At 46.3% G+C, this 26,787-nt stretch overlaps 2 protein-coding genes across 2 annotated transcripts; one reads left to right on the top strand and one right to left on the bottom strand.

Annotated features, from left to right (window-relative positions):
- ADAM17 (ADAM metallopeptidase domain 17) lies at positions 1-24,076 on the top strand. The gene is made up of 19 exons (XM_015859402.2): positions 1-225; positions 8,770-8,902; positions 9,249-9,382; positions 10,179-10,267; positions 11,452-11,620; positions 12,388-12,518; positions 13,439-13,528; positions 14,056-14,169; positions 14,705-14,849; positions 15,407-15,495; positions 17,283-17,435; positions 17,869-18,068; positions 18,204-18,307; positions 18,818-18,952; positions 19,643-19,773; positions 20,251-20,329; positions 21,290-21,378; positions 22,022-22,078; positions 22,848-24,076. The coding sequence occupies exons 1-19, from the start codon at positions 129-131 to the stop codon at positions 23,196-23,198; spliced, it is 2,490 nt and encodes an 829-aa protein (XP_015714888.1). The 5' UTR covers positions 1-128; the 3' UTR covers positions 23,199-24,076.
- IAH1 (isoamyl acetate hydrolyzing esterase 1 (putative)) lies at positions 24,015-26,774 on the bottom strand. The gene is made up of 6 exons (XM_015859404.2): positions 26,643-26,774; positions 26,522-26,574; positions 26,174-26,322; positions 25,249-25,410; positions 24,880-24,998; positions 24,015-24,594 (listed from the first exon to the last, which is right to left on the bottom strand). The coding sequence occupies exons 1-6, from the start codon at positions 26,718-26,720 to the stop codon at positions 24,412-24,414; spliced, it is 744 nt and encodes a 247-aa protein (XP_015714890.1). The 5' UTR covers positions 26,721-26,774; the 3' UTR covers positions 24,015-24,411.
- Between the last annotated feature and the right edge of the window lie 13 nt (positions 26,775-26,787).

Here is a 26,787-nt window from a genome sequence, read left to right as displayed (position 1 = left end):
GCGATCGGCCGCTCTTCCGGGTAGGGGCCCTGCAGGGCGGCGGGCCCGGCGCGGCGTGAGGAGCTGCGGGCGGGGCCCGGGGGTGGAAGGGACGAATGTGAGCGGCGGGACGGAGCGGCGGGCGGACCATGAGGCTCCGGCTGTGGCTGGGCTCTGCCCTGCTGCTGCTCTGGGCGCCGGACGGGCTGCAGGCGCTGGGGAGGCCGCCGCGAGAGCAGCGCTATGGTAAGGGGCAGGGCGGCCCGGCAGGGTGGGAGGAGGTGAGGGGAGAGCGCTGCCGTGTGCCGGGGTACGGGGGAGGGACGGCGGGACGGGGAGGGCCGTGGGGGCAGGGCTGGGGCTGGGGCTGCTGCAGGCCCTGCTTGTTCCACTGCCACCGGTACAGCTGACACTGAGTGTCCCATTTAATCACTGACTGAGCGCTCCAGGATCACAATCTATCCAAGGCTTAGGAGAGTAGTTAGGTCCTGGAACAGGCTGCCCAGTGAGGTTGTGGATGCCCCGTCCTTGGAGGTGTTCAAGACCAGGTTGGACGGGGCCCTGGGCAACCTGATCTAGTAAAGGTGTATGTTTGGTGGCCCTGCCAGGCAGGGGGGTTGGAACTACATGATCCTTGAGGTCCCTTCCAACCCGGGTCATTCTGTGATTCTGTGATTATCGCTCCATAATGTGTTACCTCCTGACCTTTGCTAGTTTTCTAAATATTTATCATGTCTGCCCCATCCATTTCGCTAATCTTGACACTGGAGCCTCCTGCTTTCTGCTTATCTACCTATCCAGGCATATGCCAGATCTCCCTCTGTGTATCTGCCAGATAAGTTTTGTTTCTTCTTATGCAGTTCTGGGTGCCTTTACCCTTGGTAGCTCACTCTCCCCCATTCATATCCCCAAGGGAGGAGAGTACACAAATTAACCTACCAGCCAGCTCTTATCTCTCAGTCATGCACGTACTTCATTCTTTAACCCCAGTCAAAACCTCATCTTGTGTCAGGGGTCCTGAGGTATGTCCCTTTGGTTCAACATTCTGTTACTTTCGGAAAAACAAGTGTGTCATCTCCCACATGAAGAAGTGGCAGATCTCTGTGTGGTGAGCTCGAGCTTCTCCCTGTGGAGAAGCAGAGGCTGCGGTCACTTATTGCCCACTCAGATGTCTTCAGGTGCCAGTGACTGCTCTGGGCCCACTTCCTTGTGTAGCTCTTGGACACCAGGCAGGTACCAGCCTGTGCCTCTGTCACTCTCCCACACCTCGGGTTGACTTTTTGTTCAGTGTTAGTCACTGCAGGAAACTGGTGGGGATAGCACCCAGCAGGGGATGTTCCAGGAAGTGTAGCAAAACACAACAAATACAGCATATCCCTTCAGCATCAAGGTCAGGGGCTTCTGCAGGCAGAGGCTGTGTATTGTGCCATCAGATGTTACGCCTTCTAAAGGACCTGTTTGCTACAAACTTTCTTTGTATTAACTTCTACTTTGTTCTGTTTAACCCAAGGTTGAGTTTTCAGCACTGAAATAATTCATATCTCTGATGAGCAGTTGCTTTCATGAAGTTTCAAGGGCTGTTGTTTTATGGCTAAGAGCTTTAATGCTCATCTCTTTAAAAGCTTATTTTTTTCAGCATGGAAAAAGTGTTATTGAGTGAAAACAGAATTTGACAGGATAGAATACATAGATGAAAAAGACTTGTGTCATTTCCTAGCATTTTTCAGCTGAAAGAATGTTAGGGTGTGGTGCTCCAGCAGTTCAAACTGATCTAAATTGGGACTGCCACAGACCTGCTTTCTGATCCTTTCCTCATGTTTGTGAGTGCCTGCATGGAGCTAAGCTGCCTGGAAGCGGATCACCATCCTTTGGTAAGGGGCAGGGTGTCTCTGTTGGGGTAACTGGTGTCATTTGCAGGTTGCCACAAAGTGTTATGAACCCAGGATTGCCCAGAACGTAGTGTAACTGTATGTAACAGCATCAGCTAGGTAGGGAGCTAGAAGAAATACAGTAGCTGTTGCTGTCTTGGGCAGGCAACATTCCTTGAATCGCTCACTTGTGTAATATAGAAAAGATCAATAAGAGATTCTGAGGCAGATGATTTGGCCTTCATTCGTTTTATCTCCATACTTATCAAAGACCGCACACAACTCAAAATGAGTGGCATCAGATAAAGAAATGACTGATTAAAATGGTTCAATGTGAATCTATGTGACGTTCTTGAAGAGGCCATAATTTACGACTTGTTGAATGAAAAAGAATAATGGTGGCGATGATGGATAAACTGGGGGAGCTTAGTGATGCAGAGGGCAGCATAAAACTTTGTCTTCCACACAAGCAGCAGATGCTCCATGAAGACATGGCCTGTCTTACTGAGTGTAAATCGTGGCTGATTTCTGTGCTGTGTGTTGGTGGCTGTTTCTGTAGAGATTCTTGATTGTGGTGGTTTCGCTTTGAAGGACAGCTGGACTCCACGACTGCTGTATTATTCCTCATCCTCAAAGGAAGAGGAGCAGAAAATACAGTGGAAAAGGGCTCAAGGGTTGAGATAAGGACAGAGAGATCACTTACCAGTTACTGTCGTGGCTGAGACAGTCTCAGTATGGGGAGAGTAATATAATTTATAGCCTTTACTAACAAGATAGACCTGTGAGAACTAAAGCCAAGCTCAAAACATGTTCTCCCCCACATCCCAGGGAGTGGGGGCTGTGGTTAGTCCATAACGCTTTGTCTCTGCCACTCCTCCTTGGTCACTCTCTTCTCCACGTGGCTCCCTCCCACAGGATGCTGTCCTTCCTCAGCTGATCCCACCTGGGCTTCCCACAACTCTCTAAGCACTGCTCTGACATGGCTTTGTACTACAGGGCCCATCCTTCAAGGACTGCTTCAGCGTAGGACCCCACAGGTAGCAGCTCCCCCAGCCCTCCTGCCCCACTGTGGGCTGCGGCTCCATCTGGGGGTTAATCCTGCAGAGGTATCCATGGACTGTGGCCTCCTTCAGGCAACAGCCACTGCTGCTCGTGGAGATCTGCTCTGCATGGTGCCCATGGGCTGCAGGAAGCCAGCTTGCTCCACCATGGGCTCACAGTCAGTATTTTAATTTTCAATTGAGAAAAATAAAGAAATATGATGGAAGTATAATTCCTCAGAGTAGAACCTCAACACTACAACTGTTACAAACCAGCTATTGCCAGATTTTTGTTGTGAGAACATATCCACGTGGTTCTGTGGCTTTGGTTTAAGCATATCAGCGCTATAAGCAACCAGAAGTGAAATGTCTCTTTGCGTTCATGGTTGTTCTTTGTAGTATTTTTGTTCCTTTTCTCCCACAGTTGAAAGCTGACAGCTGAGTGCTGCTGGTTGTGGCTGATAGCAGCAGTGACTCATCCCAGTTTCACTCTTCTGCTCTTGGTTGATTTGCTCGGTGTGGGGATTTCCTGCAGTCCTCTGGATACCAATGGTTCTGATTATCTTCCTGATGTCAGTCACTTCTGCACATGTATGTGACTGCACTGCTTGTCTGCCTGCAACTTCTCCGCTTTTCAGCCCGTGTTTGTGTGGTTTGTGTCCTAATTTCTGATTGCAATGTCCATCTCTTCCTTCCAGTGCTGCTTTTAGTGTGTTATCCTTTTTTACCTCCTTGAAACTTGCATTAACCTACGCAGGTACGTGGCCTAGGGGCTGAGAGGGGAAGGAGGCTCTGTACTGCAGGGAGGCACCGATAGCAGCCACCCACTCAGTTTTGATCCACAATTGAAGAAATGTTGAGCAAGTTCTTAGTATCCTCTGCATTCTCTGCCTTCCTTTTTTATCATACAGATTTCTGCCAAAACTGTCAAGCTCTGCCCCTCAGTGCTATAATATGCCTTGAGTTTTGGAAGGCCACATCTGAACGAGTGCACAGTTATATCCAAAAGGAAAAGTGCGGTCAGGAAGGAGGGGACTGATCTCACCACGGTAGTCCAGACAGTAATTATTCTTTGCTTGGAATCAGCTTCACTCCTTCTATTTTTTATTTTATATATATATATATATATATAATTTATATATATATATAATTTATTTATTTGGGAAGCAGCAGGGTCTTGTGGTTTGTAAGCTCAGTAGTGAGAATGACAGTTTTTGGAGAGCCAGATAAATGAGAAGGCTGCATCTTGTGACTTGGCTCTTTGTGATTTGGGGTTTTTTGAGCATCATGTGCTGTTCTAGTTTAAGATAAGACAGCTGTATTGTCCTTGCTTCACTCTGAATGTGAGGTTGTTAGTTCAGGGGGCTTCTTTATCTTCATAATGTCAGTATTTGAGCAGGTATCGCACTCCCTGCTTTCACAGGTGAGACAGACTGAGATACTAAATCAAACAGAGAAACCTCATGTTCCTTCCTGGTCTCTATTTATGAGGTGTGTAGTGAAGGAGAACATTTCCAAGGTTGGCAGTTTGTGAGGTAACTTATAGAAACCATTTGGGGGGTTAGGGGGGATTCAGCAGTATTGAAAATAACCAGAAATAGCAGCTTAATAATCTCTGTGGTTTCTGCCAAATAAAATCTGCACTCTGAAAGAAAAATACTGCCCAGAAACTGATGAATATTTCCCTGTATGGAAAAGCTTTGGAGTAGTAGAAGGGTACAGTTGTATGAACGAGTTTTTCCTGGGATGAGCTAAAGGTTGTTCTGTAGACTTGTAGCTCTTTCACAGTAGCCATCACTGGGCACTTCTGAAAGTGTCCTGTGAATAAGGTAGTTAAAGCTGCAGGAAAAGCAGACCAGCTTCCTTCATCGGAGAGGCAGTAAATCTGCTGCCTGCCTTACACAGTCCTCAGGCTGGGAGGTAAGTGCACCTGGAGGCTTTGTCTGGCTGCACGGTGACTAAGTTCAGGCACTCCTTTCTGATGTGGTTTAGCAATTCTATTGCAGTTAGGGACGGCTCAAAAACACGCCTTTCGGAATGCTCAGCATTAGTATTGCCCATGTGGCTGGCCAGACTTACTGATGAATGTCTAGAAATGTGTTTGAATAGTCAAAGCCTTTATCATGCAATGTTTTATAAGCAGGCTGATACCTATTGAGTTCTCAAACCTGTTTCTCTCACAAGTTCTGCCTGTGTATACTCACTGAGCCACTCAGCAGTTGTTTTGGAGGAAATAAGTGAAATGATTTCTCGAAACCATTAGGAACATGCATGGGCTTTTTCACAGGAGGTGAGAGCACTTCAGTTCCGTTTGTTTTCTTTCTGCTGGTGGCTCTGTACCAGATGTACTGGAGGAAGAGGTAACAACATGTGAAACAAATGACTACGGAACAGCTTTCCCACAGATGGATCTCCTCATAGAATCACAGAGTGGTTGAGCTGGAAGTGACCTTAAAGCTCACCCAGTTCTAACCCTACCATGGGCTGGCTGCCCCCCACCAGCTCTGGATGCCCAGGACACACTCAACTTGGCCTTGAGCACCTGCAGGGATGGGGCATCCACAGCTCTGGGCAGCTGTGCCAGGGCATCACCACTGTCTGGATAAAGACTTGCCTCCTGACATAGAATCGTAATCATAGCATGGCCTGGGTTGAGAAGGACCACAGTGATCATCCAGTTTTAACCCCTCTGCTGTGTGCAGGACCACCAGACCAGGCTGCCCAGAGCCACATCCAACCTGGCCATGAACACCTCCAGGGATGGGGCATCCACAGCCTCCTTGGGCAACCTGTTCCAGTGCGTCACCACCCTCTGAGTGAAAAACTGCCTCCTAATATCTCACATAAACCTCCCATGTCTCAGTTTAAAACCATTCCCCCTTGTCCTGTCACTATCCACCCTTGTAAACAGCCATTCCCCCTCCTGTTTATTTGTTCCCTTCAAGTACTGGAAGGCCACAGTGAGATCTCCCCGGATCCTTCTCTTTTCCAAGCTAAGCATGTGTAAAAAGTCCAACTGTACTGTTAATCATGCCTGTGTAAAAAGTCCAACTGGACGTTACTGCAAGCCCAAGGGTTCTAGGTGGGGTGCTGCAGACTTTGTTTACCACTTACTGTTAAGGTTGAAAAGACTTGAGGTTGTATTTTCTGGTTCAGGTTAGGACTGTGATTTATGTCTGAAGTGTCTCTGCTTGCTTGAATTCACATATTTTTATGTGTGAAGAAGAATAGCTTCAGGTGGCCTAATGAAGAATGTGGAGCCCTTCAGCCATTGAGTCATTGTCCAGCTGAATGGGAAGAGTTGTTAGTGAGCTGCTCACTGGTTCTGGGAGTGTTTGGTGCCGGCTGGCAATCAGCTGGAGCTCAGGACACAGGTGGCACCGAGTGCCACACAAAACACAGAGAAAAGCCCTTTATTTCCAGGCATGGAGATCCAAGTGGTTTAACATTGACACAGCCAAGTGCTTGCTGTGCTTGCTCCAGGCATCCCGCCCCACTGCCTCTTTGCATAAGATTTATTTCTGTTTTTAGTCCTTGTTGGATGGTTGGAGGAAAAATAACTGTAATTATCCCTGCAAATCCCTCTGCTGCTCCTTTGGTCACTTTAAGTTTATAAAGGTGAAAGTTTAAAGTGCTGCTGGATCTCTTATTTGAACTAGAGACATTTCCTATAATCAGATAACTATGGAGAATTTTTTAAGGTATTAATTAAATCCTCTAGTTTCAAGCTTTATGTCCCTAGATAAGCTTAACCTCTGCAGAAATAATGTAATTCAATAGAATGCTTATGAAATGGCTGACTTGCCTCATTTACTTGTTGCTTTCAGGGCAATAGATTGAGCGTGAGATCATGGGAATTCACTGTTGTGCTTATGAAAGCCAGCGTGGTTGGAGAAAGATGCCATTGGTATTTGATTTGGAAGCAGAATACTTGAAGAGAAACATCTTCTTTTATAAAATAGGCGGTGGCTTCCAGTTCCACTAAACTATTGGCCAGCATGTTCTTGAGCTCTTTGCTGGTGGAGTTGTCTGACACAAAGCCCGGTAGCCCATCATTTGTTTAGAAGATATTTTCCTGTATTAAATGGACCACGGTGAAGATAATGGAGCAGGAGTGCCAGGTGGATCATTGAACTCAAATAAAAAGCAGTGAGCTCTGGGGTTACAATGGCTTCTGTCCATGGGCTGCCTACAGACGGGCTCTGCACACCTCTGTGTTTCATTTAGAATGGCACTTCATCTGTTATGTTTAATAAGTCATGAGCATGGATTCATTTTCACAGCATGAAAATCTAACAGAAAAAATGGGGTTTGCGTGCTATGAATCCATTAATTTCCACATCTGTCTGATACCTGAATAAGCCGACTGATGTATGTCTTAGAAGTTAATTACATGTTGCAAGTGAAACGAAAGCAAACAAATATAGGAAGAAGGAAATGTTAACAAGTGCATTCTTGTTTCAGTGTCCCAGGAAATAGGAGTGCCCCGTTTCAGCTGTTACTCTAACAGAACACCTTACTCATGGCACCCCTCTGTACTTCTCTGCTCACCCCTTGCTGAGGTGGAGCGGGACTTCTCAAGTTCTCTGCCTACTCAATAAAACTGTGATTTCTTTATTAGACTTTGCAGGTCACAACATGGAGACTCAGGTCGTTCTGACTGGCTGTGGTGGCGACTGCATCTTGCTCTCAGGCACAAGGCCCTGAGCAGCACAGTGCAGTGGCACTGCACCTCAGGTTTAATTAGAAAGAGTTGAAGACTAGAGTTTCTCGTATTTGTTTCTCCCTGCCTGTTTACAGGATGACCTGGGTTGGAAGGGACCTCAAGGATCATGTAGTTCCAACCCCCTGCCTGGCAGGGCCACCAAACATACACCTTTACTAGATCAGGTTGCCCAGGGCCCTGTCCAACCTGGTCTTGAACACCTCCAAGGACGGGGCATCCACAACCTCCCTGGGCAGCCTGTTGCTGCCCTTCTCCTAGGTGCTGCCACTTGTGAGAAGATGCCTTGCCACAAGCAATCAGTTACAACATCCCACAAAGGAAGGTGGTGGAAACTTGCTTTTGCATATAACCCGAAATGCTTGGTAATCGATTGCAGGTGCTCTCGACCTGTGTGTTGTAAACAGAAATCAGGGAATTGCGGTTGCTCTGCCTTTCCTGTGTTGCCAAATGGCAGGGAGGGGCCACATGCTAAGGAGCAGCTCAGGAGCCTTTTAGTTTTAAACCATTGCCCCTTGTCCTGTCACTGTCAGAACATGTAAAAAGTCATTCTCCCTCCTGCTTATGATCTCCCTTTTAAGTGCTGGAAATTATGCTTTAAAGCACAACTGGACTTGGAGAAAGAGGGAGACTTCTAAAAATAAAGCAAGAATAGAAGCCCATCTGCCGCTTGTAAGCCAGTGGCTTGTTATTTCTGATGGCCAAAGCTATTTTCTGGCTGCTGGTGGATGCAGAGGTAATAACTGCAGTCTTGACCTGCTGTGAATTTGGTAGAAGTTTCCTCAGTTTAAATCATGTTTTCCCTTGGGTGGGATGGAGAACAGCAGGTGAAGATGAGAAGCTGTTCATCGCAGAGCAGTGGGGAGTGTTCTTTCCTTGCTTTCCAGGAGAGCATGAGCTCTGCACAGCCATAGCAGTAAAAGTGATGGCCTATTTGCTCTAAAAAGGCAATTAAATTCTGTTTCTCTCTGATCACGTCTTTTGTTTCATGCTATGATTTCTACTTGACTGCACAAAATGTGCCTTTACAGAAACGCACAACAGTTATCCTAAAATTAGAGCAAACTGTGATCTTGTTCCAGCAGGCTCTGGTTTGCTGTTTGATGTGTGTGTTTGTGAAAGAGCCTCTTGGTGCTATCAGACTTTGTTTTTCTTCCAGATGCAGTTGAATCCATGCTCTCAGACTATGACATCCTTTCTCAGTCCAGTATCCAGCAGCACTCACTGAAGAAGAGAGACCTCCAGCCTGAGACTCATGTAGAGAGGCTTTTAAGTTTCTCAGCCCTGCAAAGGTAATTAAATAATCAGCAATGAAATAATATTGTCTTTCAGTTTGTGATCAATGCACACAGTTCCAAATTCAGAAATAATGGTTGTGGTTTCTATCATGACTGGCCCATTCTTTTAAGTCTTGAACACTTAAAAATGCCCTATAGATGTACTAATGATTTACAGCTCTGAATTACATAATGAAATGAAATGAAAGCAAACAAATGTAGGAAGAAGGAAATGTTAACAAGCTTTTATACTTTGCTTATTGGACATAATGCTTCCTAACTTCTTTTGGGCCTTCAGTAAAATGGAAACTTTTGTGCGTGTCTTTTGCTTCGAAATAAATGGAAGTAAATTCTTTTACAGGCACTTTAAATTGTACTTAACTGCAACTGCTGAACACTTTTCAGAGAAATTTCAAGCATTAATTGTGGATGGTGAAGGCAACGAAAAGGAGTATCGTGTTCAATGGCAAGACTTTTTCACGGGACATGTTGTTGGTTAGTACGGACCAGTCTGTGTGTCAGGGCTGAGAAAGCACAGCTGTGCCTCAGTCACTTGGCCACAGTCAATGCTCCATTACGCTCATTTTCATCAGATATGCTTAGGATGAACACGCAGACTTTATTCTTCTGCCCCTCAGGCTTTCTGGTGGTTTGGGTTTTTTGTTTTGTTTATTTTTTAATCTTTTGTATCAAACTTCTAAGATTGGAGTCTTCCATTGAGCTTGGCAGCATGTGAGTGTACAGTTTGCACAGGCAGCAGCATCCCAGGTAGTGATGATGCAGCACTGCCCATGTTGTTACATTAAACTACTTTAATGTGATTCTTTGGAGGCTGCTGACCTGGAAAGAAGGGCTGTTTTTCTCCACTTTAGTCTAACACTAACACTTCTGCTATGTTGGTTTGATTTTTATGTTGTCTTTTGTGGTGTGGTGGATTTCTTCTGATGCTGTGATATTGCTGCCTGCTAATGGTGAGGTCCAGACTGCCTTTGTTGCCAGAATTATCCTGTTACCAACCCCTGAGGCCTTCTCAGCAACACCCAAAAATTATCAGTTAAAGCCGAGCCTTAATGCCTACGATCATTGAAAAGATAACACTGAGGAAGAAGCGCTGGTTCGTGTCTTTTTTTTCCTCTTTCTAGAATGTTCTTCAGAGACTGAGGAGGTTCATCTGTCTTGAAGTTTAAAAAATAAAAAATGAATTAAAAAATCAATGTCTTTGTAGAATCAGTGTTTTTATAGGAATGCATGCACATGGAGCTGACTTGTTTTCTTAATCTTCATGTCAAAGGGGAGCATAATTCCAAGGTTGTGGCACACATTGGGGATGAAGACTTTACTGTAAGAATCAATACTGATGGAGAAGAATACAATATAGAGGTATGCCTTACTGGTACAGGGAACATTCAGAACATCTCCTTTTTTCCTGTGGGTGTTTCTGTTTCTGGTTATTCACAGTGACAATTCTGTAGCTCAGAATAGACTTAGTGGCGGTGATGGTGTTTGTTTTAGAGTTAACGGGAAGGTGCAATTAAAACGGAAAACCATTTTGACTTCAGAAAGTATTGGGTTTTATTAGTGAGTGCCACGCTTGGCATTTGCATCTTTTAGGTCGATCAGAGAGAAGGTAGATCTTAAACAGGGAAAGATTTTAGAAACAGAAGTGGATAGCATTGGTCATTAGTGGTGATCACGTCCTTCAGAAGAGCAAACAGTGCAGCATTCTGAGCAGAGCTGAGGTTTATTGAGCCTTCCATAATTGTGTCTTTGCTATGTCTTGAAATTCTTCCCACTCTGTGGGCTTTGTTTAATAATCTGCTTTTTCCCTGCTCCCTTCTTTTGTTTTTCACCGTTTTTATTGTGTTATTTTAAACTACTCGTTTACAAAAAAAATGATCAGCAAATGTGTAATTAAACACTACCCTAATTACTTGTTCAAAGCAGCGTATTCCCAGACACAGCCTGTGTTAAAGTGGATGAATAACAGTAATTATAGCTAAGTGTTGTACGGATATTGTAATTGTCTCCTAACCCAAGGATAGTCAGAATTATAGGTAAGCCTGAGAAATCCGGTTCTATTAAAGTATAAAAATGTGACTAGAATACAGGAACCATTCTCCTTGTGCTTTACAAAAGGGCAAACAGTAGCTGTTGGATCATGATAGCTACATTCTAGCTGTCTCCTCCTCTAGCTGCTAGTCAGTAACTTAGGGAGCAGAAGAGCTTGAGGTGCCTCCTCAGGCTGCTTTTATTCCTGAGGGGAATTAAAACCCTCTCCTATGGCTTTATCAGATGATTGCTGCTGATCTATTGAGATGATCTTTAGATCTTCGGATGCGTGTGGGCCACAAAAGGTTGAATTCAGTTGGCTTTCTTGGCAGTGTACTTTTGTTGGTAGATTTATTTCCAAAGGTGAAATTATTATAATGCAATTTACATGCATATCTGTGCACATAAAGCTGGGGAGCCTTGTCTCTGTGTGTGTATATGTATGCATCTTACTTAAGTCTTTGCATTGACCGTGTTCCTAACCATCTGCATTTCTGCTGCTCTTGTGCTCTCAGCCCCTGTGGAGATTTATAGATGATGTTCAAGATGAAAGATTGCTGGTCTACAGATCTGAAGATATTAAAGATTTCTCACGTTTGCAATCCCCCAAAGTATGTGGTTATGTAAAGCTGAACGAAGATGAACTTTTACCTAAAGGACTGGAAGAGAGTAAGCAAAATGAAGGTGAGCCTCCATACCCTGGGAGAGCAGAACCTTCCAAGCGAGGTCCCAGCCTGAGTGATAATCTGTGTGCTCCTTCTGGTTTAATTCTTTGAAGTCACTGGTTCAGTGGGGAAAGCAGTACCTGTTTTCATGTCCTCTTTCCCTCTCCACTCCACACAACAAAATCCATAATGCTGAGAAGAAGGAACTGTCCCTAACAGTGTCTTTCTTCCTGGCTTGCTGAAAGGATGTTTAAATCTATCCAAGTGTCAGTGAAGTACAGGAAGCTATTTCCTTGTGCTGAAGTAGTATTTTTTGTAACAGCTCGCAGCAAGGTAGGTTGGCTTTTTAAGGTGAACACTAAAACAACCTTATACTTGAGTCCTCTAGGGCCCATTTGATACCTGTGGCCACTGTAATAACCCCTCTTGAGTTACGATCAGTCTTTGAGTCTCACTTTCCTCTATCTTCTGCTGCATTAGCAGGGATGGGGATAAGGGCTGGGAACAGAAGGAAGTGTTAGGACAGAGACTGATTACCTTAAACACTCTGTAGGTACATTTATTGAGCAGCTCTATTTCACTGCTATACATTGCATTCCTTACAGCAAGCCTGAGGACTGTTCTGAAAACAAAATTCAAGAGTCCTCACATCCACCCAAAATCAGGCAACCAAAAAATCCCACCTTGTCTCATGTTCAAGACTCAAATAAAGGCATTAGACTCAGCCACAGGCAGCTTGTTGAATGTTTATTTATTTATTCTTTTATTTATTTTTATGCACATTAGCAAGCATCCACCGGGAGAAAAGAGCCGTTCCAGACAGCTCTAAAGATACATGCAAGATGTTGGTAGTGGCAGATCATCGGTTTTTCAAGTACATGGGCCGTGGGGAAGAGAGTACAACTATAAACTATTTGGTAGGTACTCTGGTGCAATTTGCTGGAGTGAATGGAGAATAGAAAGAAGTGATTCAGTAGTTATAACAACATAGAGCTTATCAAGATCTTTTACAGCGTACGTGCATCACATCTGGGTGCCTTGTACCTGGGAAAGTGCTAAATCACGCGTTAAAAATATTTTATAGTGGTGATACTGTAATTAAGTGGTCTCTGGTTTTCACATCCCTTCCCTTTGCATGCTACTGGTAGCTGTGCTGTTTTCTCATAAAGAAAAATATGTTTTTGCTCAGAGTTGTAGGTGTGTGCTGTAAACAACACAGAGATGGAAAAAAACGAAGTACAAACTATTATTAAGTGGCTGTAAATATCATTCTTTGTTCTGAGCAAGTTTGATGCTCTGTATCTAGTAGGAGGTGATTTTGAAGTTGATGAGAGCAGCTCAGAAAGGGAGATATTGATTGTGAGTGCTGAAGAGAGACTTTCTGGAACCTTGTGCTTGAAGCATAATAAGAAAAATGTGAAATGGAAGGAGGGAGGAAGGAGGTCTCGAGGTCAGTTGAGTTCAGTGCTAAAACAAAGCAGTAAAAACAGCTTCCTCTTCTGCCCTTCCCCTCAGAGAAACTTGGAAAAGCACTGTATAAACAAAATGTTTTCCAAGATGTCTTGTTTTTAATGTTACCCCTTCCTCTGCACGGATGAAAGTGATAAATGAAAGTTTGTACTGCTTTTTTATGATGGAACGTTTTCAGGGATACTTGATAGTGCTTTTTGGATCTATGAACCGTTGGTTGTGGTTCACTGAATACATCTGTTATGTTTAATAAGTTCGGTTTTAGTTTGAAGTGTTTCCAGACAAATGCTGCAGCTTCTTGGAGTGTCTTGAACTTTGGTGCACAAAAGCTTAGTACTGTCATGACTTGTTTCTCTTTCCTGCACAGATTGAATTGATAGACAGAGTGGATGACATCTACCGAAATACTTCCTGGGACAATGAGGCCTTCAAAGGTTACGGCATTCAGATAGAGCAGGTTGGTATTCACTGAACTGTGCCAAGGGTTTCCAATCTGAAGTGTAAGAACTCTTTAGGTGTCAGGGTTTCTGACTATTTTGTCTAGATTATAGATGTCAATAATCAAATCTTACTGACTGCAGCCAGCAGTGCTCAGAAATAGCATCTTGCCAGAGGTGGTGTTACTGATTTGACAGCATGTCTATTTTCAGTTCCTTGCAGCTTTTGAGATGGGAGTTCTCACTTTCCATACGTTATCTCAATTCAGAGAGGCTATTCTTGTTCATCAGACATACCATTATGCACATACTTCATCTTCCTATTGGTGGCTAGTGCTTAGCTTATAGAACACATATAGAACAGATGTGGTCTGGTCAGTGTATCTTAACTAGCAGAAGCTGAAAGCTTAACATTGGGAGCGTGCTGAATCTGAGTTTTTCTTCTTGCAGATCTATTGAGACCTTTAGGATTGCACTGAAAACTTTTCTGTAGTTACAAAATTGACCCAAATTCTTCTACGTTGTTGTCGCCCTTTTTGAAATGTAGATTATCATCCACAGTGAACCAGAACGTGTAGAACCTGGAGAAAAGCATTACAATATGGCAAAAAGTTATCCAGATGACAAGAAGGATGCGTGGGATGTGAAAATGCTGCTAGAGGTGGGTAGTAACCCTTGAATCATTTCTGCCCTTTGCAGAAATTTGCTTTCACAGCTGTTCTGCAGCAGTGGATGAAACTCCTTCACTTCCTTTCTGTGTTGTATAGATTTTAGACTAAGTCAAACTAGCAGATGTGCCCTGTAGCCCATGGCAAGGGTCTCCTTTGTATAATTATGGAGCACACACTGACTGGGACTAATATGGAACATGAGTCAGAAGGGCAGACCTGGTACATCTGGCACTAAGACTGACTGCCTTCTGACCTTCACAAAAGTAGTGTAGTTGGCTTCCCCTCCATGTGAAAAGGGGAAAATGAACTGGCAAGTTACATGAATGAATGTGTACAGTGCATGTGGGTATTCATTTAAATTTATTCAGATTTGTAGGACAGATAATCATCTGCTTTTGCCTGACTTAACCAGATTTAGAAGGTGCCTGGCTTATTAGATAAAAGTTATCTATAGATTTCTGGTATGCACCGTGAAACATTAAGCAGAGAATATACTTCTCTTTTTTTTTCTCCCTCTCTTTAAAGCAATTCAGCTTTGATATTGCTGAGAAAGCAGCTCATGTGTGCCTTGCTCATCTCTTCACATACCAAGATTTTGATATGGGAACACTTGGACTGGCTTACGTTGGTTCTCCCAGACCTAACAGCCATGGTGGCATTTGTCCTAAAGGCAAGACTTCCTTTTCTTCCTTTCCAACTGTGACTTGAAAGCTACTTTTTGTTGTTTCTATTTAATCCTCTTCTAGCTTTCATGGAGCATGACATGTTATTTGCATAGTCTCGTCTTTTGGATAGAATTGATGGCCATTTTCTTGGCTTGAGCTGGAAAAAGAGGGAAAGGGGTGGGGGGGTACGGGACTGAAATGTCACAAGGCTATCGGGAGTGAAGAAGCTTTATGAAAGCCATTGCAGCCTGGCTAGACCAAGTTCCACTCTGTGTGGGTGCATCTTGCCTCAGTTCTGGGATGGCAAATGGTGTTGTCTTGGAAATTTTGTGTATTGTCCTCCATTGCTGCAATACATGAGCTGTGTGTGCTGTGCTTGAAAGAATTCCCACTGGAGAAGACTGGCAGGAGGCTCAGTGGTGAGTCTGTGAGAACAACACGCTGTTCATTTTGCCAAACAAAGGAATAGTTTCCTGCCCCCCTTCTTTTTCTGTAAAGAAGAAAGAAAACAAACCAAGTAAAACACTGTTCAGTTTGTTTTGTTTCTGTCTCACATCTATAGCTTATCACAGTCCGATTGTAAAGAAAGACATCTATCTGAACAGTGGCTTAACCAGCACCAAGAACTATGGGAAAACCATCCTCACAAAGGTAAGAGAGTATCCTCTGCAGATAGTGAGCGTTTGCTGTATGGACCTATTTGTTGGTGATGTGTTTACTGGGGTTGTGGTGATGTTTTGTGGTCTGTCAGCAGCAAGCTGCTGGCTTCAGATGGAGTCACATCCCTGGGGACAGGGATGTAGGTCACAGAGCCCTTCACATCATTTCAGTCCAGGCTGACAAAGGGGGTTAGGATTGAATGCAATCGAAGACTGAATTCACTGGGGAACAGTAGGGGGGGAAAATTAGCCACTGTCTAATAAGGAATGTCCAAAAGTTATCCAAGTACAAATAGGGTTTTGATATGCAAAGATTAATTTAAAATGTGTTTTATTGCAAATAAAAAATCATTCTTAAACAGGACAAGCAATATTATGCAGCCAGGAGATTTACAGTAAGAATAAGATTAGTCTGACTGCAATAAGGACTTAATGTGTTTGCTATTACATGTGTCCTCAGCATGCAGATGGAAGATAGCATTGTTCTGCATGCAAGGTAAGGTGGTGCTAGTAGTGTGGGCAAAGCAGGAGGTCTAGTTTGGAACTTATAATGGAATTCATCTTCCTGCTTTGTGTGTGCGTGTGTCTTGAATGAGTAATGCAGAAAACAGTGTAATAAGCCGGGCTGCTAATACTGATGTAAATTGATTCTGTCTGGATTTTTTTCATAGCTAATGAGACAGTAAAGACGTAAGGGCCTCAATATGAGCTCTGTCTCACTTGAGAAGATAGCAGAGCAGTGGCTGTTTTTGCAGCTAGCAGATCTCTGCAGCAGGGCATGTTTTTTTCCTGCTGACTTCTCAGCTGTGCTTTGCTGTAGCCTGATTATAAAGGGAATTCATAATTGATGTGTGGGCTAAAACTTGGCGCAGAAGCTGTCAAGAAGCGAGGAAAAAAAAGACAGAGTAGCTTTGTGCTGGAGGGATGTTGACAAAGAGCTCTGGCTGTTGCCATGCTATTTGCATTCGTTGTTCAGCCTCTAAGCTGGAGCCCTGTCCTGGACGACAAAGGAAACTGAGTTTACGTCGTCCTGTAGGAGTCACAAAGCTTGGGCTGATGCAGTGGGCACATACAGGCTGTTTTCACAGGGAGACTTTTGCACAGCTTCTGGTCAGACTTAAAAAGAGAAAGAATTTGCTTAAAACCCTCCCACAAATGAGATCCCATAAAGCACCAATGTGGTTTCTGGGCAGCTCTCGTGCCCTGGCTCACCTGTTGGCCACGGTTACTACTAGACACCAGCAGCAGTGACTGTTACCTCACCAAACTTCCTTCTCTCTGCCATGAAGCATCTAGTCTCCTTGAGGTTAATGTATTTCTGTGCTGTTTTCTTTTGTCACCTTGTGAACTTGCCCCCACCTACTGGCCACAGCCATGCAGAGATGTGCTGTGCCACCATGTGGAGCTGCATGGGATCCTCAGCACAAGGAATCATGGCCTGCAGTGGAGATGTTAGAAATTCCTCCCTGTCGGGCTGCATCTGTGGATGTCTTTCTGAGCAGTCATGTAATAGCAGAGATTATTCAGTGCTCCTGATTTAACTGTCGATTTAGAAGAAATAATTCTAATGGCGAGATAAGCTTGAACAAGAGATGGACTAATTGTGGTAGCTGCTGTTTGTTTGGATTGGGGTTTGTGTTGAACTTTCATGCCTTCCAGCTTTTCCATCTCAGTGTATTGTAGAATTGCGGGTGACTTAGAGGTGGTTGGGATCTTCTGTCCTGTCCTGCTCAGACTGATTTCTTTCAGCACTACTGTTCTTTTTATATGTTAACAAAGGAGGCTGACTTGGTTACCACGCATGAGCTGGGCCATAACTTTGGAGCAGAGCATGATCCCGACAGTCTGCCAGAATGTGCCCCTACCGAAGACCAGGGAGGGAAATATGTTATGTATCCGATTGCTGTCAGTGGAGATCACGAAAACAATAAGGTATAGTTGCATCATTTTACTTCCATGTGCAAGTCTGCTGTGGTCAGTGAGCTCTTACACAGGAAGGCTATTTAGTTAATGATTCTTCTACCTTGAAGCATAAGGGAATTTAATGGATTAACCATAAAAAGAAAACATCACTTCTTGCAGTTGGATTCTCTGCAAGATGAGCTCATCTTTGCTTTCTGAGTTTCTCTGGGGTTCTTGGTGTGTCCAGGTGCTGTTTGTAATCAGTGGTTGTGGCCATTTTCCCATCTTAAAATTTTTTGGAGCCATCAGGATGGCAGCATGGAGAGAAGAAATGCTCTCTAAGACACCAAAAGTTTGAGTTCTGAAGAGTTTGAGGCTGTCATGGATGTATTTGTTGACAGAAGGGTGCTGTCAATGCTCAGTGCTGAGCTCAATGCTGCTTTTTCTCTTCATGATTCTCCAGATGTTCTCAAGCTGCAGCAAGAAATCCATCCACAGGACCATAGAGATCAAGGCCCAGGAGTGCTTCAAGGAGCGCAACAACAAGGTGTGTGGGAACTCCAGGGTGGACGAAGGGGAGGAATGTGATCCTGGCCTCCTGTACCAACAAGCCGATCCCTGCTGCTCTGCAGACTGCAAACTGAAGGATGGTGCCAAGTGCAGGTAAGGGAAGATGCGCTGCAGCATCTCCTATGTTGGGAGAGAATTCCTTTCTCTGCCATTTGTTGTGCTCATGCTTCTTTAAAGTACATAAATAAATGCTCAGTATTTCTTCCTTCCATTTTGATCTTTCCGCAGTGATCGGAACAGCCCTTGCTGTAAAGGCTGCCAGTTTGAAAGTGCCCAGAAAAAATGCCAAGAAGCCATAAATGCCACTTGTAAAGGAGAGTCTTTTTGCACGGGTAGGACAGAGCTCTGTGCTCGCTCCGTCAGCTGGCCAAGTGCTCCAGGCTCAATGTCCCATTCCATCAGCTTTGGAGCTAGCACCCTTTATTCATCCGGTACAGCTAATTTTAGAGACCAGTTAAGCACCACTGAACTGCTCTGTAATAAGTTCCATTGTAGTTCAGGAACCACTTGGTGATTTACTGCCCAGGAGAACATAAAGAATGTTTATTTCTTCTTCCTTTAAGAAAAGGAAAGTGAAACAGGTCAGGTCACTGGGAAGGGCAAAGGGTGAACTAAGTCTTGCAATGGAGAGGTGGAATTACTGCAGATCTGCTTCACTTCCCCACTCGTTGACTACTACTTTGTAATCTTTTCTGGAGGGAAATGGGATGGGTCAGAGTTGTGGTGCTCTGCTGATGGGGCCTCTGTGGGTTCGGCAGTGTGCTGCCTTGCTCTTCCCCAGTGACCTAGCCTCTAAACACCCTTCTTGCTCTCAACACACCATCCTCCTACCTTGTCTGCAGGGAACAGCAGCGAGTGCCCTCCTCCTGGGAATGCTCCAGATGACACCATCTGTGTGGACATGGGGAAGTGCAAGGACGGCGAGTGCATCCCTTTCTGCGAGAGGGAGAAGAACCTCCGCTCGTGTGCCTGCAATGGTGGGTGCTGTGGGACTGTGAGAGGTGGTTGCCTCAGCCCTGCTCCCTGTGTAGCACTGGCCTAATCTGTTGGAGAGCTGAGCGTATGGATCCCTTCAGGGTTGTTGGTTGTTTTGTTCTGGTGTTTTGTTTGTTTTTTTCACTGCTTAGAGGGATTTCAGAAACCAGAGTACCTTGAGAACATGGAGTCCTTGAGCCCTGCTACTGCATATCTGCCTGTCCCACCTTTGTATCAGTGAGCTACAGTGCCTGCTTGATCTCCATCTTATCTCCCAAGTGTGGTAGAGCAGCTGGGAAGAGATGGAAGACTCCACAGGGGATGCCCAGGGATGTACTGTGAGCCCCTCCATTTGAGACAGGGAATATAGCTCAGGAGGAGGGTTCCTAGAGGGTTTGAAACCCAAGGAGTGTTTAAATTCATCTTGGATGGATGCATTTGGAACTTCCTCATCTGTCTGTTGGTTGCTGCAGCCTACAGGTATCAGCCTGCAGAGCTTGGTCCCACTGTCCCCCCTAATACATTCATTAAACAGGGCATCTGTTTGAGTGTCAGGCTTGGTCGTGGGATTGCACAGCCTCCCTTCCCCATGGAAAGCTGAGCAGCAGTGGGGTCGGCTGGGGGACATCGGGGTTGTGCGTGTTTCTGGCTTTGGGATACAGGGGCTGATGGGCTGTGCTGCTTTATTGCAGAGACAGACAACTCCTGCAAGGTGTGCTGCCGGGATGAGCAGGATCGGTGCACGCCATACGTCGATGCCAACGACCAGTTCCTGTTTCTGCGCAAGGGGAAGCCTTGTACCGTGGGCTTCTGTGACACAAATGTGAGTGGTGTTGGGTGCCAGGGCATACCCCAGTCCTGCTGCAGAACTGAAAGGGCAGCGATGCTCTCCTGTGTTAAACCAGCACAGATCTGGAAGCTGGTCTGTAAGTGTGTGTCCTTAGAGCTGTGTCCTCCTTGGGCAGTGGGAACTGAGGCTTCCAGCGCATCAGCCTCTCCAGAAACTTCTGTTTTGTGTCTCCTGCGATGTTGCTGAAACACTTTTTGCATGTTTCAACAACTGGGACTGGGTCTGTTCCACACAGCAATGGGATGGAAGCTTTGTCAAAATAAAGGCAATAACATGGAGCAGTGATGCTGGGATGAGTTTAAGTCCATTCACAATGTGTCTGAAATCCTTCTGTATCTCTGCAGCTTTGATTTCAGTACAACCTCAGCATCCTTTTCCCTCCCCAAGAAGGAAGTAGTTAATGTTCACATGGCCCAAGATCATTTTGTAAATTGATGCTTGCTTTTACAGGGCAAATGTGAGAAGCAAGTACAGGATGTGATTGAAAGATTCTGGGATTTCATAGACCAGCTGAGCATCAACACCTTTGGTAAGGTTACATACCCATGTCCTGTGGTTCTTTTTACTTCTCAGTGTGAACTAAAGGTTTGACAGCACCCATCTTACCTTGTAAGGCAAGGAATGGGATTATTTTGCATTTTTTCCACTCCGTTATTTCCTACTCTTATTATTTCCTAGTCATCTTCCAAGCTTGTAAAAGGACGTGATAGCTATTCCAGAAAGCTTCTTGTCTGAAAACCAGTAAGTAGGTCAATTAGAGGAAAGGAAATAACAGTTCCTTAGAGGTCAGCTAGATCCAGCATGGTATAGTTAAATAGGCCTCTCAGTGGGATTTAAATGTCAGTGGACCAGGAAGAGAACACTTGGTTTCTCTCATTTAATAACGGCCCCTCCAGCGTTGTGCCTGTTGTGAGTCACGGGCTGGCGATGGAGAGATCCTGACCCCCTGTATGCAGCCAACAGGCAGCGCCTGCCAGGGCAGCTGCTCTCCTCCTGTTACTGTTGTCCTGAAGGCACTGTTAATGAGCAGGTGCTTGTGTAACAAGGGGGTGACAGTGCGTGTGTTTGTGGTAATGTGGACATACACAGGGCAGTGTATGTTGACCTTCAAGGTCAGGCTGGATGGGGCTGTGAGCACTGATGGAGCTGTGGGTATCCCTGTTCATTGCAGGGAAGTTGGACCAGGTGGCCTTTAAGGGTCCCTTTGACTGAAACGATGCTCTGATTGTATGACATGTATTTGTGGCTTTCAAACCTGAGCTCTGAAGTTAAAAAATAACAAATACTTCCCTTGTCAGGGAAGATGTTACAGTTAACAATGTTAGTAAATTGTATCCAATCTTTTTAAACGTATAATTCCTCTTATGTTGGCCTAGTTCTGCACCCTGAGTTTTATCTGAGACATTCTGCAGTGGGTGCAGAAGAGGGACTTGTGTGTAGGCGTGAAGCTGTGCTTGGCAGTTACTGATGGCTCTGAACCGATTCACAGGGAAGTTCCTGGCTGATAACATAGTGGGCTCTGTGCTGGTCTTCTCCTTGCTGTTTTGGATTCCCCTCAGCATCCTCGTGCACTGTGTGGTGAGTACACTGGGGATGACTGCTGTGGTCAACGGAGCTGGAGGAGAAACTGTTTGTGTTCTGTCTGCGGGAGGTGGTGATGGGGAGATGTTAGCAAACCCCAAAGGGAGAATCACTGTATGTCCCTTCAGCAGGCAAAGCTCCTCCTGAGCTCTGCCAGGCTCTAGCAACCCCAGTGCTCCCGTGACTGTTCTGGAGATGTTTTCACAGAATCACAGAATTATCAAGGTTGGAAAAGACCTAGAAGATCATCTAGTCCAACCATTACCAGTACTTCCAGGCTAAATCATATTCCTCAGCACTTCTTCTGCCTTTCAAATCCTGCTCAAGTACATTTCTGACAACTCCCAGTGGAGTCACAGTTTTCTGTAGCCCTTTTAAAACTTTGTTTTGGGGGCAGACCGAGAGCAGGAAGTGGTGTTCATTCAGATGGGGTAGAGAGAGCTGGCAGCAGCCAAGTGGGTGCCATGGGGTGGGAGCAGGGATTGCTGTGCCCATGAGCACACTGGGGACTTCAGGGAAGGGAAAAAACAGCCCCACCCCTGCTGTGTCCCTGCAGGGCAACTTCGACAGGGACCTCGCTTGCAACTGGGGAACTGCTTTTGTGTGTGCTTTGATTGACTTTTGGTTTATTTTCCATTAGGACAAGAAATTGGACAAGCAATATGAGGAGAACAACAAGTCTCTGTTCTGCGCCAGTGTAAGTTTCTGTCTGAGCATGGCCTGCCTAAAAGCCATCCAGTGCAGGACCTGTGGACCAATGAGTCCATTTGAGGGAACCTTTTTGGACTGAGCTGGTGTTTGACATATCAAGCCCTACAGCCTGACCAGTCCGCTTCTTCCCGTGTGAGCTGTGTGGTGCCCATGCTGGCAGTACAGTTAGCTCACTCCAGACGTGGTACCCAAGGCAGGAAGGTGCTGTGCTGCAGCAGCAGGCGCTGTTATGGGTGTTTGTGGCTCCATACCATAGAAAAGTCTCTTTGGGTCTCACAGCTCAGATTCAGAAGCAGGTGCAGCCATGGAGTGCAGCCATCCTTAGTGGGCTCCTTGCAGCAGTAGCAGCGTCATTAGAGAAACCTGGGATCCCTTGGATCCGCTGCATGCTGAGCAGTTCAGAAATGCAGTAGTTGCCATACAAACATCTCATCCTGCTGCTCATGTCATTCCTTTGTCTGTTCTTCCCCTGCCTGTTGTGGCATTTGCTAAGGGCTGTAGGGCTTTGTCATGCCTGGAAATGCCTGGGTATTTTCCAAACCATGCTCAAATAGAAGCTGAAATGGATAGTTAAACATATCCCTTCTTCCCACCAGGGAAGAGGGCAGGAAGCGCTGGCTTTCAGACCGCCCGGCAGAGGCGCAGCTGCTCAGCCCGAGGCGCCTTTAGCCTGTTCTTGCTGCCAGCACCCAAAGCCAGTGCTGAGTCAGAGCCCGGTGTCTTCCCCCACTGATGTGGCTGCTCGTGTCTTGCAGAACGTGGAGGTGCCCAGCAGCCTGGACTCGGCCTCAGTGCGCATCGTCAAGCCCTTCCCTGCAGCGCAGCCCAGCAGCCGGCACCAGCCCCTGCAGCCCATCGTGGCTGCGCCTGCGGCCGCCGCGGCCCCCAAACAGGACCACCAAAGAATGGACACGATTCAGGAGGACCCCAGCACCGACTCTCATATTGACGAGGACGGGTTTGAGAAGGATCCTTTCCCAAACAGCAGCTCGGCTGCCAAATCTTTCGAGGACTTGACGGAGCATCCCGTCACCAGGAGTGAGAAAGCGGCTTCTTTTAAACTGCAGCGCCAGAACCGAGTGGACAGCAAGGAGACCGAGTGCTGATGTCCTGCTGCACCATGGCGCCCCAGGGGAAGAGCTCCTCTGGATCTAAAACCATTTCATTTCTATAAATACGGATATATGTATATATATTTTTGTGAGGGAGTGGGAGAAATAAGGAAGCGACCTACTGCAGATGCTGGTCATGTGTATGACCTTCCTTTAATTACATTTATTAGAGCATTATATCTTTTAAAACCCGGAAATCCAAACGGAGACGGGCTTGGTTTTTAAGCTCATTGGATTTTTCTATCGACCTCTAACATTTCCTTCAACCTGTGGTGCAGAACAAAATATCCTCCTGGATATCATGTGTAAATCTGCCTTTTGTGATGTAATATTTGCAGCCTGGTGGCACTGATAGATGAAATTAAGGGCTTTGCCAGCAAGGCAAATAGTCTGCGGTGTGTTCTGTGCTCAGCCTGCTCTCAGGTGGACCGACGGGGTGAGTCACAGAGCAGCCATGGTGGAAGCAGGGCGCCTTATTCCGCCTGTTTTCTCCCCTAAGAATGCATTATTAAAGCTGACATGGTGTGTGAGTGGCCTGGAACCATTTGAGCTGTTACAAGGCAGCACTCGGCCACCAGGGAGGCAGAGCTGGGGCGAGCCTTGGTGTTCCTAAATGTGATGGGAAGGAAGCAAACCTGTGAGGAGAGTGAGTGCTGCTCTGCCTTCCAGCCGGATCCTTGTTACACTGATACTTGAATGTGTGCCTTACGGTGTTCTGTCCATAGCCCTTCTGTTATATACCGCGCTTGGTTTGGTTGTTGTGTTGGTTTTTGTGTTGTTGTTGTTTTTTGATTCAGTGCAAAGTACACGTGTGAGGAGTTAATTTAATTCCCAGTACAGTAAAAGCTTTTTATATTAAAATCAATTACACAAAAGTTGTGTGTGCAGCTGTTTTGTAAAAGATGAGGCCCCTCCAGCTGACAGCCTGTGAGGTGGGGGCAGAGCTCTGCCCTCACACACCCCATCCTCTGCTCTGAGCCCTATTCCAGACACTGCCACACACACACACACACACGCTGCTTGTTGCCAGCAGCTGCAGCAGGAAGGTGACGACGTCCATCCAGCGCCGTTTCCAGCCCTCGGCCAATCTTTATTGGAAGAAATGATTACAGAGCAGACAGTCCACGTCAATCTTCATCACCAGCAGCAGGAGCACAGAGGTACAAGGCAGCTGTACCTGCACTCACTCCATCAGCTGGGCTGGGCTTCACTCCTGGGCCCCTCCCAGCAGGGTGAGCTCAGGGTGCTGGGGATCCACGTCCCGCCAGTAAGGAAGCAATGAAGGCAGAGCTGAGAGTCTGTTTTCCAGGTGTGACCAGAGCTGTCCCACGAGAAAGTGATTCCCCTTCAGTGACAGGTGAAGCCCGTCAGACAGATAGCAAGAAAAATCCTACAGGGGAAGCAGAAGCCACGTGTTATTGGGCTGCTCTAGTTGCAATGAGGGATTTTTAAGTACATTATTCAAAACTAGTTGGCACACAGGGAAGCCCTTGGGATTAGAACATTAAGAGGCGGCTTTGGCAGCCCAAGTCACCGCTTTCATGTAGAAATGGCTGTGTGATGGCGCAGATGATATTGTTCATGTGGTAATGCAGCGCTGCTGTTGGTTCCTCTATGGAGAATTATGCATTTCACAACCTATGACAGCCCCAAAGCCCACCTGGTGCTACATTACCTGATCCTTCTGCATCAGCGTCCACAGGTCGAGCACATCAGTCCCGCAGTCCCTGGCCACTCGAACACAGGCCTGCGCGTACTCCCCAGTGGTGACGTTGCGGCGGTTCAGCTTGTCACCTTCACACAGGGAGGGACAGCAGCACTCAGAAACCACACGGCTCACTATGAACTCAGCAGACAGCGCCCAGTACAAACTGCATCAGAACCATCCCAATCCAAGTAGGCGGAAACTACTTTCTTGACAGCAGGAAACGGCCATTACGTTTTCAGGCAAGACTCTGAATCATTAAGCACTGCAAATATGTACCCCGAAGGTGCCCCAGAAGCCCCAGTGTTAAAATTCTGCCCCCACGTAGCGTTCCTTTACCTTTGGCGAGGCACTCCTTCTCCCAAGCTGATTCCTGAAGAGGGGGCGGCGTTATCAAAATGATCCTGTCCTCAATGATGCCGATGGACTTCAGGTAGCGCACCATGCTCGTCAGGTTGGCGGCGTATTCCTCCAAAGGAACGTGCTGCTTCGGGTTCACATCTGCAAGGGGGCAGAGGAAACATCAGTGCTGTGAGACGGAGCTGCTTACGGATGTACCACACGATGACTACGGTGCTTTGTACAGCCACGAGCATGTCTCATTTTCAGTTCTTTTTCAGTATCCGACCACAAAATCACCTCAAACTTCATCTAAACTAAAACTAGGAAAAATTCATCACTGCCTGTGGGTGTCACAGCCAGCCCTTCACACACTGACCTCACCTTCTGATGACACTTGCCCTGTGTGTTGTCATGCTTATCTTAAGGACAATACAAAGGCTGTCTGCCTCTGTTCCCTCATCTAATAAAGATCCATCAAAGGTAGAAGAAGCCACCAGGTGCTCAACTCTAAATGCTGGATATGTGACTCATTATTGTGTCCCTCCATGTTTACTATTGTTATTGAACTTCTATCTCTTGGTCAGCAAGAAAGAGAAGGTTCTGTATCCATCCCTGGCAGTGTCCAAGAGGCATCTGGACAGGGAGCTAGGAGATATGGTTTAGTGGTTTTCTGTAGGTATGGTAAAGGGAGGACGGTTGGACTAGATGATCTTGTAGGTCCTTTCCAACCTTGTGATTCTATGATTCTATGGCAGCACGTAGTTCAAATACAAACATGACAATTGCAAACAATCTGCTGTAAGAACAGAAAAAAGAGCAACTGTCTCAAAGGGAAGGAGGGAAGGAGGGAAGGCCTGGGCAAAGTCCTGCCTTTTCTGCTGCCTGAGGAGGAAAGGTCACAGAGAAATGGAAGGTTCCATACCTCTCAAAGCACTGTCGTTAGCTCCGAAGAAGACGGTGACAGCAGCAGTGCTCTCGGCAGCAGCACCCGGAGCCAGCAGCCGCGGCAGGATGAGTTTGGCCCACCTGGTGTTGTACCCTGAGAACCCACGGTTCACAACGTCACATTTTCTGAAACAAACACACAATATCAAAACCCCTCAGCTCTTCTGAGCAGCACCTGACAAGTTCTGCCTTGAGGTGTCTGTGCCACTATTAGAACCAGCGAGATTTCAATGGTGTTCAATGCGCCCAGAGAAGGAGCCACCACCACCAGGGTTCCATCTGCCATCCCACAGCGAACCCACAGCCGGGGGGTTTCTGCTCTTACCTGACCAGCCTGTTGGCGAGGGTCGCTCCCCAGCCGCCCTCCTGGAAGGAGAACTGAGGCGGGGCACACGGTTAGAGCCCGGCCCGGCCCCTCACCTCGCCCCGCCGCCCGCAGCCGTTACCTCAGTGATGGAGTCCCCGAACAGCACCACGCGCGGCCATGACACCAGCCGGCCACGAACCGCCTCAGCCAGCGCCATGGCGGGCGGATGTCCGCCTACCACAGCGGGGGGAAGGCGGGGCCGACAGGGAAGGCTACAGCCTTAA

The sequence above is a fragment of the Coturnix japonica genome, chromosome 3, assembly GCF_001577835.2.
Source record: "Coturnix japonica isolate 7356 chromosome 3, Coturnix japonica 2.1, whole genome shotgun sequence".
Classification (NCBI taxonomy): domain Eukaryota; kingdom Metazoa; phylum Chordata; class Aves; order Galliformes; family Phasianidae; genus Coturnix; species Coturnix japonica.
The sequence above is the reverse complement of the archived record's forward strand: the minus strand, read 5'-3'. Positions and strand labels throughout refer to the sequence as shown.

What these genes read in the sequence shown, in the direction of transcription:
- IAH1 (XM_015859404.2), bottom strand. Translation starts at nt 26,720, where the DNA reads ATGGCGCTGGCTGAGGCGGTTCGTGGCCGGCTGGTGTCATGGCCGCGC. An exon ending in TAACGACAGTGCTTTGAGAG is followed by an intron (nt 25,411 to 26,173) that starts GTATGGAACCTT and finishes GCCCCCTTGCAG; the next exon opens with ATGTGAACCCGAAGCAGCAC. An exon ending in CGCTGATGCAGAAGGATCAG is followed by an intron (nt 24,595 to 24,879) that starts GTAATGTAGCAC and finishes CTTCCCCTGTAG; the next exon opens with GATTTTTCTTGCTATCTGTC.
- ADAM17 (XM_015859402.2), top strand. Translation starts at nt 129, where the DNA reads ATGAGGCTCCGGCTGTGGCTGGGCTCTGCCCTGCTGCTGCTCTGGGCG. An exon ending in AGTTTCTCAGCCCTGCAAAG is followed by an intron (nt 8,903 to 9,248) that starts GTAATTAAATAA and finishes ATTCTTTTACAG; the next exon opens with GCACTTTAAATTGTACTTAA. An exon ending in GGAAAACCATCCTCACAAAG is followed by an intron (nt 15,496 to 17,282) that starts GTAAGAGAGTAT and finishes ATGTTAACAAAG; the next exon opens with GAGGCTGACTTGGTTACCAC.